The 11,761-nt window shown below is 44.0% G+C and overlaps 1 protein-coding gene across 7 annotated transcripts in view; it reads right to left on the bottom strand.

Annotated features, from left to right (window-relative positions):
* Window positions 1–2,861: 2,861 nt before the first annotated feature.
* The window catches only part of LOC309575644 (uncharacterized protein), a 31,336-nt gene continuing 22,436 nt past the window's right edge, over window positions 2,862–11,761 (bottom strand). For all 7 annotated transcript variants that reach the window (XM_082286304.1, XM_082286305.1, XM_082286309.1 and 4 more), the window contains 4 exons: window positions 11,101–11,127; window positions 9,527–9,645; window positions 5,557–5,681; window positions 2,862–5,045 (listed from right to left, as the gene is read on the bottom strand). In XM_082286304.1, coding sequence (XP_082142430.1) covers window positions 5,585–5,681; window positions 9,527–9,645; window positions 11,101–11,127 — 243 coding nt within the window. In that variant the 3' untranslated portion in view covers window positions 2,862–5,045; window positions 5,557–5,584. The remainder of the gene's footprint in view (window positions 5,046–5,556; window positions 5,682–9,526; window positions 9,646–11,100; window positions 11,128–11,761) is intronic.

Raw genomic sequence — 11,761 nt, 5'->3', positions numbered from 1 at the left:
TAGGACTGTGCTCCTGTGGCATGACTGGAAAGCAAGGATGCCAAAGCACTACACAAATGGGCCTTCCTAATGATGCTGTGCATGAACTTGCCTTTCTTGTCCTAGAAACAGAAAAGGGTAGGTGGCATTTTTCTGGTGAATGAGAATATGGAAACATCATTCTAACTGGAAAAAAATAAAAGGGCCTAGGTGGTTTGAACTTCAGGGGAAAAAAAAAAAAAACTTTACCTAGAGATTAATCTTAAGCGTTCATGTGACAGCAGACAGTTAGGAGTCTTCAAAGGTCTTGGATTAAAGCTAATTTGACAGCACTGTTGGCATAACAGTGCTTTTCTTAATTTTTTAACTTATTTCTTTTAGATGAGAAATAAAACCTGCCATTTTGAGCATCAGGAGCAGTTCAGTGTGATGTTGTCAGTCCTAGCAGCTGGGTAGCATCCCTCTTAGCTTTCTGAGGTCCTGGGTGAAAAAAGTACAGCAAAACTCTGCAGTTAGTAGAGGGGAAATTGGGCTCCACCCCCTCCTTCCTGCCCAGCCTGGGGGAGCTCTAGTGCTTGCACTCACACTGAGTTCTGCTTACAGCTGATGGGGGGGTAGTCCTTGAGGGCAAAGAAAGATGTTTTTCTCTTTTTTCCTCTAAGCCTTAATTAGAAATCCTCCCTGTTAAGGACAGGAGAGGAGTCTTAATTGTACTGCTTTGGGGCCTTTAAAAGGGAAGAGTAGCACTTACACATGGAAGCAAAGAACTGATCGGTAGCTTGCTTGAGGTAGCAGATATTGTTCTTTTTAATTAGTTTTTGCTGATACTGTGTGATAGGAGGGTGTTAACAAGCGGTGGGATCTGTGTTTTAATTCCTTTCCTATTCCAACAAACTTCAGGAGTCATCTTATATTCTTATTTTTCCAGTAGAACTGCTTTTCCCTGCTACTGTCAGGATAACCAGTGATCTTTTTGTCTTGCATGCTTTCAAAATCTAACCAGAAGAAAAGACTGCTCCAAGTTGTATGATGGGAGGGAGAAGGAGATCACAGGCTAGAAAAAAAATCATCATCTGCAGATAGGTCAAACAGCCTCCTCCTTTGGAGCGGGCCTCTGGCAACTAAATGACCTTTGTACAGGTGGAGCTCTGTCTGGGAAAGCAGAGTGTGAATTCATAATGTGCTCGTGACAAGTCTTTAGCAGCTGTCTGCAATGTTAATTAACTGGGCAATTAGAGGAGTAACATAAACCACACCTTCACAGTGCACCAAACAGTGTGTTTTGGCACTGGTCTTAAGTGTGTGTGTAAGCCAAGACCTAAAGACCTCCTGACTGCTACTGGAGCCTTCCTATGCCTCAGTAAGGGAGACAGAAATATTTGCTTAGAGAGTTTAGGTGCCTGTGTGCATGCTGAAGGGGCTGTGAGAGTCAAGTCCCTGCTGCCCTTCGTGGAGTCACTGAACCATCCCAAAGTGGCAGGGAGCTTTGGGTGCGTAGCATATGGGAATTGTGTAGATGCCCCTGCAGGGACTGTCCCTTTTGGTGCAGAGCTGGGTGTAGGAGGTTGGTATGATGCTTAGTGTAGGGTATGTGCAGTGCTAAGTGGAGGTGGGTGAGCAAAGAAACAAACTTAATTCTCTTATCCACTTTGGGGAGTCTTCTGTGTTTAAGGCTTGCTACTTGGTCTTCAGCCAGTGGGAAGGGCATGAGCAGCTGTGGGATGAGATTTGTTCTTGTGAAGCACTGGCACAGGGGCAAAGGCAACCTGGAGGTCTCATCCTCTGGTGCACTGACCCTGTGCTCACTGCCTGTTCTCCAACACCACTGGGGTGTTAGTGGCTCTCCTGGCTCCTGTTATGCAATATTTGCTTCTGCAAGCAGTGTATTGTTTTCTTTTTATCTTCATAGGTGCGCTTCTGGCTTACTTTTTTTCTAGGCCTCTACATTCTTTAGTTGGGTCTCATTGACTTTTCACCATTACTTTCTTTTGAATACTTGTGTGTGACTTCGTATCTGCACCCTCTTTAGCTTCACTCCTTACCACTTGGTTAGACATCTGCAGGTGAAGAGAAGCTGCTCTGTCCAGGAGGGTGCTGCTGGCTGGGAATGAAGGAGCTGAGGTGTTACAGTGGGGATACTGCAACACGTGTATCAGACAACGAGGTCTGTGGAAAAGAAATAGATATGGACCGATTCTTGATAGGTATTTTCAGAGATATGTTTATTTCTCCAGCTGCATGGCCAGGGTCTGCCGAGGAACTGAGGCAATCACAGGACCCGAGGGTCCTTCTGCCCGTGCAGGGGAACACAAACCAACCAATGGTGAACAAGGCTGACCAGGGCCAGGGAAACCCTGTGCCTCCCCTCAGGGCCCCTCTCCCAGGGCTACATGGTGGGGGGAGGAGACCCCGACACTGAGGAAAAGCAGCCCTGAGGCCAGCCAAGATCTGTCATTTGTGGCTGTTGTGTAGTGCTGCTACTGAATCCAGATTTTCAGAAAGAAACCCCAGTGCTGAGCATCAGCACACTTTGTCCCAGTGCCTTCATTGATTCTTCTTGGACGTGTTATGTGTGCTGCCTGTCAGTGGAAGCAAAGCCCACTAACAGCACCCAATACGGGGCCACTCAAAATTAACACATATGTTTTGTCATAGCTGAACTTTCAAAAAGCTCTCCTCACCCTCTAGATCTTTGAGAACAGCACCTGCTTCCAAAGAGCAAACTTGCTGCTTTGCCAAAGCTAAAGAAGTTCTTTAAAACCTTGGAGGTAGCAATTCCTTTTGACTAGCTATGCTCACCTGACACCCTAAAGGTATGGCAGTTGCTATACTATGAGCCAGGTGTTCATTAGTAAAATATCTGAAAACAATTATCATAATAGTAATACTTTTATTAAATTTCTTATGCTTGTATTACAATGGATCCTGGAGTAGAGAACTATACAGTATGTTACACATTATAAATACATTTATTTCTGAAAATACATGAACATATTTAATATAATGCTGTAATAAAGAAGAGTGCTAGTTTATCTTAGTGAAAAAAAAGCAAACACAAAACACCCAACAAACTTCTAACAGGAATAGAGGGGGTTGTAGAAAATACCAGTTCATTATGCTATGTCTTAAAACACTTAAAATTCAGTTAGCACTGATTCACATTCTGTACAGTCTCTGTAAAAAAGCTGGAGGGATAATGGAGGATGTAAGTTAATGCAGGATTTTTGTCCCCTGTATTTATGGAGATATACAGACTATTCACAGAATAATCAAGTCATAAATCTTTCTAGCTTTGGATGAAGCTAGCAAGATATACAGTGACTAACCAAGTCCTGCAGCAGCAGCTAGAACTGAAACATTAAACACAGCAGCTACTTTAGGGTGCTAACCTTGTGTCAGCACAGCCTTTTCTTTTTAATGGAGATTTGGGTTCGGCTTGTGGGGGTTGGTCATTGTGTTTGTAGGTTTTTTGAGATGCTAAGTAACAGCAGTAGCAACTCTTCTGAGTACTTTGAGAACTTGGCCTGGGCTACTGCCCTCACTCATCCCTGCAAACTATACTGGCCCTGGAATGGCAGGGCTGAGATGCTCCGAATCCCAGAAACGATCCTGCTCTGGTTTGGAGGATTCCAGTGGCTCCAGCTGATGTGGATGAACAAGGGAGAAGCATCTGTTACTGAAAGACTAAGCTTGCTGAAGTTGATCATTCCTGTCAGCTTGTCAAATCTTCGTTCTCAGGCACGTTGGGGTTGGGGAGAGATTTTTAAACAGCAATTACTTGACTTGTAATTACATTGTAATTTACGGGGTAGGATAATCCTTTATCAAGTGGCAATGTTAGTTTACTTGAATCTTTACTCCATGTGTATTAATTACTTTGCTAGTACCAATAAGAGCTAGTGTGCAGAGACCTCGGCAACCATGGGACGTTCAGAAGCGTGCATTGCCTGTTCCTTGAGTCAGGAAGCAGTGGACATGTGGCAATAAGGCAGCCACCATGCACAGTCATAATGTTACACAGTTGTTAGTGTATCCCAAAGAGCACCAGTTTATAAAGGATATATTTGAATTACTTTCCCTTGCAGCCTTGCTCTCCCTTCTCACCTTTTCCCAGTAGAGAGCGCAGGCGGAGCCAAACAGCAACGTGACTGCCCCACCTACAGCCTCAGGCCCCCACCTGCACGGACAGAGCACTTAAATGGAACTTAAAAGTAGGAATTCAAGCATGGTATCCTGTCCCCCCTCAAAAAAAAGAAGATTGGTTACACAGTGGCTGGGCTGCCCTGTGGGGCAGAGGCTGCCCTAGATGCCCCCCTCCAGTCTCTTGAAAGGCTGATTCCTGCAGTGCTGCTTGCTCTGCTCTCTACAATGAGTGTATACAACGCCAGCTTCTGGGCAGGGTAGCACTGGAGTCCAGCGGCCTCTGCGGAAGGAGCAGGCCCACAGGACAGGAAGCTAATGCTGGATTCAGGAATGACCTTAGCTTTACATACTTTGTTTTCCTGTTAGATTCCAGTGAAATGGCACAGCTGTCCATAGGCTGCTCTGAAGGGAGGAGCTGTGCTGGGGACAAACAAAGACTGCAGTTTAGGTCCCCCAGATGGAGGAGGCTGTCCTTTCAACAGCCACCTCTGTCCAGGGCAAGGAGTCCCTGGCACTCCTCTAGATGATGCTGTGTCTCATAAAGCTAATGTTTAGTTCAGCTGGAGAAGTCCCCAAAAAGTAATGATAGTTTAAAAGTTTCAGTGTTTCAGGTAATTCTGTTCCTAACCCAGAGAGGAGGAAGAATTTCCAAATCTTAAAAGTCTCTGTTGGTTGTGTTCCAAGATGCTAACAGCAATTTTCATCTGTGGCTAGACTTTTTAAAGTATGTTTCAGATTCGGGAGCGAAGCCGTACATAGCTGAGCACGTATCTGCCCACAGACCCTTCTCAACATTCCCCTTCCTTCTTTCCCTTCCAAAGCTCAATTCAGAGTTGCTCTGTTGACAATTGTAGGATGTAGATTGCACAGAGTAACCCTGGGATTCTTGATTTTGTGTCCTTTGGTGTTCTTGCCTTGACTTTCTGAAACAGAAACATGCAGTGAATGTGAGATTAGAGAGAGTTTCTCTGCATTTAGCCTGTGGGCTGAGTTGGGAAGGTGGGAAGATGAAGCTGAGGCTGGTTTTCTTTTAGTCTTTATTATGGACAGATTGTTTCTTTCCCAAGACATCTCACTGGCTTATTATTTGGAAGTCTTTCAACAGACTGCAGATAAATGAATTTACTGCCGTTTACGTTTTGTAAAAAGGCTGTGTGATGTAGCCTGTATGACTACGGTTGCCTTTAAAACTGCGGGTTAAAGTAAAAATAACCCAACAAATTAAAAGCTGGGTGACTATTAAAATGAAGTTATATGGGCCAGTCCTCAGTAGGCATTAATCCACATCATTTGAACTTCAAAAATTGGACATGTTGCTGTCTTTGCATGCTGGAGTGTGTCTGGATGAAGGAACAGGACTGCCTCATTTTTGTGCCAAGAAGAAGTGAAAAACCCCAAGCCAACCCACAAAGAAACACACACTGCTGTACTTACTTTACTTTGCTCCATTTGACTCAGGTTATCAGAAAGGCCACACGTTTTCATTCTTTGTATTTTGTCCCAGAACAATCATGGAGTTCCTCTCAGTTTTCCTCAGCTCTGAAGACATAATATCTGGCCTTAACAAATGGAAAAATACATCTGAAGTTGACAGTGGCCAGAATGCATGGCTGTGTTTTTAACATTAATATGCTGTGTATATGTATCTATATCCAATGCAGCTTCCCCCCTCTCCAGTCTGAGATTCCATAACAGATGCTGTCCAAATATTTGTGGCAGCATCCAAAAAGAGAGAGCCACACAATGCAGCACTTAGCATGGAGCCACACTGTAATGGATGGACACAAACATCATTTTGTTCAGAGCAACCAGTATTTTCTGCTTAGCTGGAAGCTGGGGGATAGACTTATGGTTGAATGTCACAGGGAGCTTAAAATTTCTGGTCTAAAATAGTAAGTAGGAAATGAAGTGTTTTGAAGAGCAACACTAAGCTAGCTGCTGTAGACTGTCTCCAGCTTAAGTTTTTGTTTGTTATGTATTACATATGATTGAAATGAGTATAATACATCCTGTTTGGTTGAATTTACTTAGCTCAGGCCTCCAGGACTTATGAGAGACATAACAAACCTTTTGAAATACTTTCTAAACACATCTTTGAAATAGGTTCTGTTTAAGAAAGAAAAGCTGTAGTTTGTTTTTGGGGGGGTTTAAAGCAATATTTGAAAGATATTTACAGAAAATAAATAGCTAATAGCTATTTACTTCAAATCTTTGATTTGAAAAATTTTCAACTCAAAGTCCTGACTAATGTGGTGCAGACTCTTTATTTTGCAAACTACTATTTTCAGGTTTTTCTCTAAATGTTGTACATTTTTATGTTTTGTTCTGCTCTTAGTTCTTTTACAATGGACTGGCCAAACTTCTGCCTTGACGTTCTTTAATTCTTTGGTGGTTTCTCAACCCTGAGCACAGTGTTGAGAATACCTTAGTATTAATATTCCATGTGAAAGCAGCATTCAGACCTGGGTCTGAGGTTCTTGGGCCTTTTTCAGGCTTTACTATACAATATTGAAGATGGGGTTTTGTAATGTTAGAACTGCACTGTCCTTCCTAGCTTACGTCACCCTAACCACAAAGTAGGTGTCATACAGCAGCAAGCTTTTAGTGGCTTCAAACTGAAACTATCATCTTTATCATGAAAAATACTGTATTTGATGTTAATTCATGCCTGTGCATCTGCATTAAAGCTGCAGCTCCCATAGACACTCAGGTGGGTATATCTGCACAGGAATGTCAGGAGGGGATTGCCCAAAGCTTCCTACATTAGATCCTGCCCTGGAAAGTGGAGGACCATGTGCTACCTAAGTCCATAACACCATAATGAAATCAGTCATCAGTTTGTTCTGGTCCTTTGCACAGAATAGATGTTGCTTTGCAGGAGCAAATGTATTAGCAGGAAAAAGAAAATGAAATGAAAACCTGAGCCTGTTTAGAACAATGTATGACAAACCACTGAGTCTTGTGCCAGTCTGTTTACCTTGGCAGGCCTCCCCTCTCTCCTGCTGGAAGAAGAACCAAGTTCTCTCTGCTATGAGAATTCTTTTGTGGATGTTTAAAAAAAAAAAAAAAAAGTCAGAAAAGAAAAGCAAAACAACCACCCTGGAGCAGATCATTCATCATACACAGAGTGGGAGCATGAAAGGGGTTTTGCTTTGACCTAGTTACAAAAACAAAAACAAAGAGACTTTCTCTAATTGCCCAAATGACTCAAGTGGGACTGGGTGTCAAAAGCAACAAATCTCTGCTTCCTTCAGAGCTGTATGCTAATACAGGGCACCAGGCTCCAGCCTGTTCCAGTGCAAGACCTGGAGCCCAAGAAAGCCTGGGTAAGCAAAAGCCAGCCAACTGCGTATGTCTGCATGTACAAACAGGACCAGGAGCCAGGACAAACATGTTTCATAAATTATAACAAAGACAGTGGCTTTAAATGCTGTGAGTAGCAGGGCTTCAAGGTTTGCTTTGCCAAGAGTTGCAGATGAGTGAGACTTTATTGCTTTACCATTCTGGTACTGCTGCAGGAAGGGTCTGTGTTACTGTCCAGCAGCATTTGCTGGTCTGTCGTTGATCCACTAAGCTTAACTTTTTACTTCATAGGAGCCTGAGGGCAACTGCATATCCAAACTGCCATATGAAGAAGGTGCCCAAGTTTTCCAGGCACCGGTGAAAAGGACAGGGTTGGTACACTGCTATTGCTGGGTTTGGGGTAAAAAGAGCAAGATCAAATACATATAGGGCTGGGGAATAAGAGCTAGAATGCAGGAGAAAAGGAAATGGAGGGAGATAAGGCGCATGAGTAGAGGCAAGGGGTTTATGTAGATGTACAGGAGAAGAAAGTTAGTAGAAGAAAAGGCCATTCATCAGCTACAGAAAACAGCCCACAAAAATCAATGTACATGAGCTCTGAAGATGCCTGGATACAGCCAGGCAAAAAATTGTCTGTTTGGCATCTCATTGTACAGCATTTCCACGACAGTTGTCCATTCTAGGAGACTGATTTCTAGGGAGCTAGAATTTCTGCTAGGAGCTACTGGGCTGACCCTTCATTGGAAACACGTTAATTTAAGCAGCTGAGGACCTAGCCTTCAATTCTCATGCAGGGAGTGCTGATGCTGTCCTCTGCACTACAGAGATGGGGCAAACAGAGGGTTAGAGAGACAGAACTTCTCTGAAACCCAAATAAAAGTGCTGGTTCTACTAAGGTTTAGCGGGAAGGTTCACAGGAGTTTGTATTTTTTCCCCAGCTGGTTCACCATCTATTTTAGATGGAACTGTTTGATCTCTCTCTGCTTTGTGTTTCTTTCAGTTTCCCAAACAATAGGAGGAAGCTCTCCTGTTACATGTACTTGGGCCCCAACCAAACTTTCCCAGCTGGAAAAATCACTCCATGTATTACAGACAGGTTTTTTTCCAGCTGTAATTACAAGATTCCCAGTTCCCTTACGGATTTTGTAAGGTAGGTACAGGCTGTTTTAAGGGGAACAATAGGACATTCCTGAGTGCTTAAACGTTGTTTCCCCACCATCACCCCCTCTAAAACCAGAGGAGGGCTTAAGCACATTTGAGCTGTTCCGCTCAAGGTTACTGAGACCTCAGCTGAAAAAACATCCAGGGAGGTGCACAGCTCCATCGAATGCTCCAGCTTTGGTGACTAAGATACCCAGGCTCTTCCTGTTACCTGATTATATACACAAAACACTCCAAATTCACCAGACTAGCTGGGAGGATTTGGCAAGTGCGCAGGGAATATCTGTGCAAGGGGTAGCTGGCAGCACTGTCAGATAGATGTGCACAGCACGGTTTAGCTCAGAGGCAAGGCTATAACCAGCCTGGTAGACAGACTTGCCCAAGGGAGCAGCATGGAACACTTAATAGAAATAAGACTTCATCTTTGACCCAAATATTCATCTACAGCAACAAACAGGTCCCACCCATGAGCACACATTCAGCAAACTTCATCTCTTCTTCCTCTGACAAAAACTGTCCAGCTGATCCTGACTGTCCCATCCCAACACACATCAGCTACAATATGGTTACTGCCCCACTGGATGAAAGGTGGGAAAGCAGACAAAGGAGAGCATAAATCCTGACTGCAATGCTTCGGAGGGAGCAGAAAGACAAATAATTAGGCTATAGAATGGCTCTGGCTAATTGTCATCATCCCCTTGCCCTGCTGGGGAGAAGCGCCTTGTTATAGGGACCCTAATGTTTCCATGATTCTCACACAGGTAACATCCAGTTGGGAGCATCTGGGTACTAAGGAAGCAAATGCTGCTGCTAGTCAGGACCAGCATATGCAATGGAAATAAGGTAAGGAGTGGTCTTCTCCAGGCAGCAACAACCAGAGGTAAACCTTCTATCACCTCCTCTCAACACTAAGTGAAAATCTCCCACAGCATAGTCTCACCTATACAACTGTGGGCAGGACCTCTTCAGAGCAGCAGAGGACAGCCCCAACTTGTTCTGGTTTGTCAACCGTGTCTTCCTCATAAGATCTCTCATTCTCCTCCAAGCATGGCTCTCACCCTAGGGAGCAAAAAGAAACCACAACTTAAAGGACCAGAGGCAAGTTGCTGGCAAGTCACCTGGCCTACATATGATACTTTGGGGTACTCCAGGGTGGGGTGGGAGGAGGGAAGTTTCTTTATTTCAGACAGATAGGGGTCAGGGCCCACAAAAGAATTTTCGACACTGTGCAATGATGCCCAGTGGCCAGCCTGTGCCTGTACAGGACACAAGGAGACAGGATTGATGAACTGTGAGTTAATACTATCTTTTTTTTGTATTTTGTTTGGTAACATTTCTCTGCCTAGGACTGCTGTTCTTTCTGACCTTAGGATTTCAGAGAGTGAGGACACCTCACTGGTGAATGCTGAGTAGCTGCCTAAGGGCACGTTTTACCCTATTGTTATGCTGTACTAAAGGAGAAGATCGGTTTGGTTTCCTACCTACTCACATGCGCGTGGGGGGCCTTTACAACAAAGCCCAAAAAAGCACTTTGACTCTCTTATCCTTTCTATTAGGCCAGGTGCATTGGTATCAGCTTTTTTTAAGGTGGTAACTTTTGTGGACCATGAATTAGAAGAGATCAAGCCTTTGTTTCCCGGTCACGTCCGCAAGCCACAGCTATTGGGCCCTTACATTTGAAATGCTAATAGAGATTATCAGGAGGTCAGGGAGTCTCAGGAGGCATCTCTAATGTTTGTTCTCTCCAGGACCGGCTATCTGGACCCCTAACTAAATGAAGCTGTGAATCAAAAAAATTAATGGTTTTTTTTTTCCTATATTGTTTTAAATTTCCTAAAATTATGACTGAAAAACCTGGGGAACAGAACAAAAATTATCATGTCCCAGAACTAGCACAATGGAGAGAAATTATTCCCATTTCAGTGAAGTTTTCAGACCATTGTCACGTTCCTGACATTGTTCTGCCCTGTCCTGAGGTTCCTTCTCCCTGTGTGCTGGCGCTGGTGTGCCACCAGCAGAGCCATTACTACAGGAGTTGTGGCCACCTTGAGAGCACAAGCTGGCAGCTGCCCAGCCACACTTACAAGCCCCAGCAATGCCTACTGCAATTGTTCTTGGGGATATCGGAAAAGTTTTCAGTTCAAAACTTCAGATAAGGTCATGGCTCAGCTGAGAACTGCAACACCTGATTCAGTGCTATTGAGTTAATTGCCTGTAAGCGAGACTGTTAACTCATGGAAATAGCAACTCTGTGTTTACAGCTCGGATTAATGTGTGTTGCGGAAGGGGTTTGAGGCCTCAGCAGTTAGTCCTTCGTTATGCTGGTGTTGTCTCAGACAAGCAAGCACTGCTGATACTGAAGACAGCCTGAGGAGCTGATGCTCCTGTCCTCCATGAGAGTAAACTTCGGGGATGAGCAAACCTCTTTTGTTCATACGGTGCTATGCACTACACGGGCTTACTCTGTGATAATGTAGACACAAGTTAAATATATTCTGCAAAGGCAGTACATACCGAGATGTTCTTGCTGACGTCCAGAGCCTAAAAACAAAAGACAATTACATTGATAAATAACAAGACAGCGAGACCATTTCCCAGAGTTTGCAACAGACTAGGCTTTGTTCACAGCTCTGCCTTGGAATGTACCCATAGCCTTGGTCGAGTCCTTTATCTCTTTAGACTCAGTCCCTCACACATGTGATAATCCCTTCTTTCTCCTTCCACCTCCTGCCTCTCTTTTGTATTTAAACTGCCAGTTCGTGTGTATCGTACCTCGTAGCCTGGGTATGAGTGTAATGGACAGAATTCCCATACAGTATCGGCACTGTAGGAATAAATGGAGCATTTCATGTTCAGGGTACAAAATCCAACACTAAGTAACTAAGTGTGTGATTTAACAAGAGAGGATGAGGATTCAGTTTAAAGAGCATGGATCTTGGTTCTACGGTCCTGTGAAGTCATCAGAACTTCCCATGTGCTTAAAATACTCTGGAAGCTGGCCGGACACAAGGCAGAGCATGGAGCACCTTTCAGGACTCAGCCTTAATTTGGGTTCTGAAGTTCACTGAAGTGTTTCTGACCTATTTGCAACTTTGGGGTGGAAATTTCATGAGAAGTTAAATTCTTCCAGAATTTCAAAGAGAAGTGAGTCTTTCCCGTGAGAGACCTACTCCTT

Source organism: Coloeus monedula (assembly GCF_965178545.1).
Source record: "Coloeus monedula genome assembly, chromosome: 8".
NCBI lineage: Eukaryota > Metazoa > Chordata > Aves > Passeriformes > Corvidae > Coloeus > Coloeus monedula.
The sequence above is the reverse complement of the archived record's forward strand: the minus strand, read 5'-3'. Positions and strand labels throughout refer to the sequence as shown.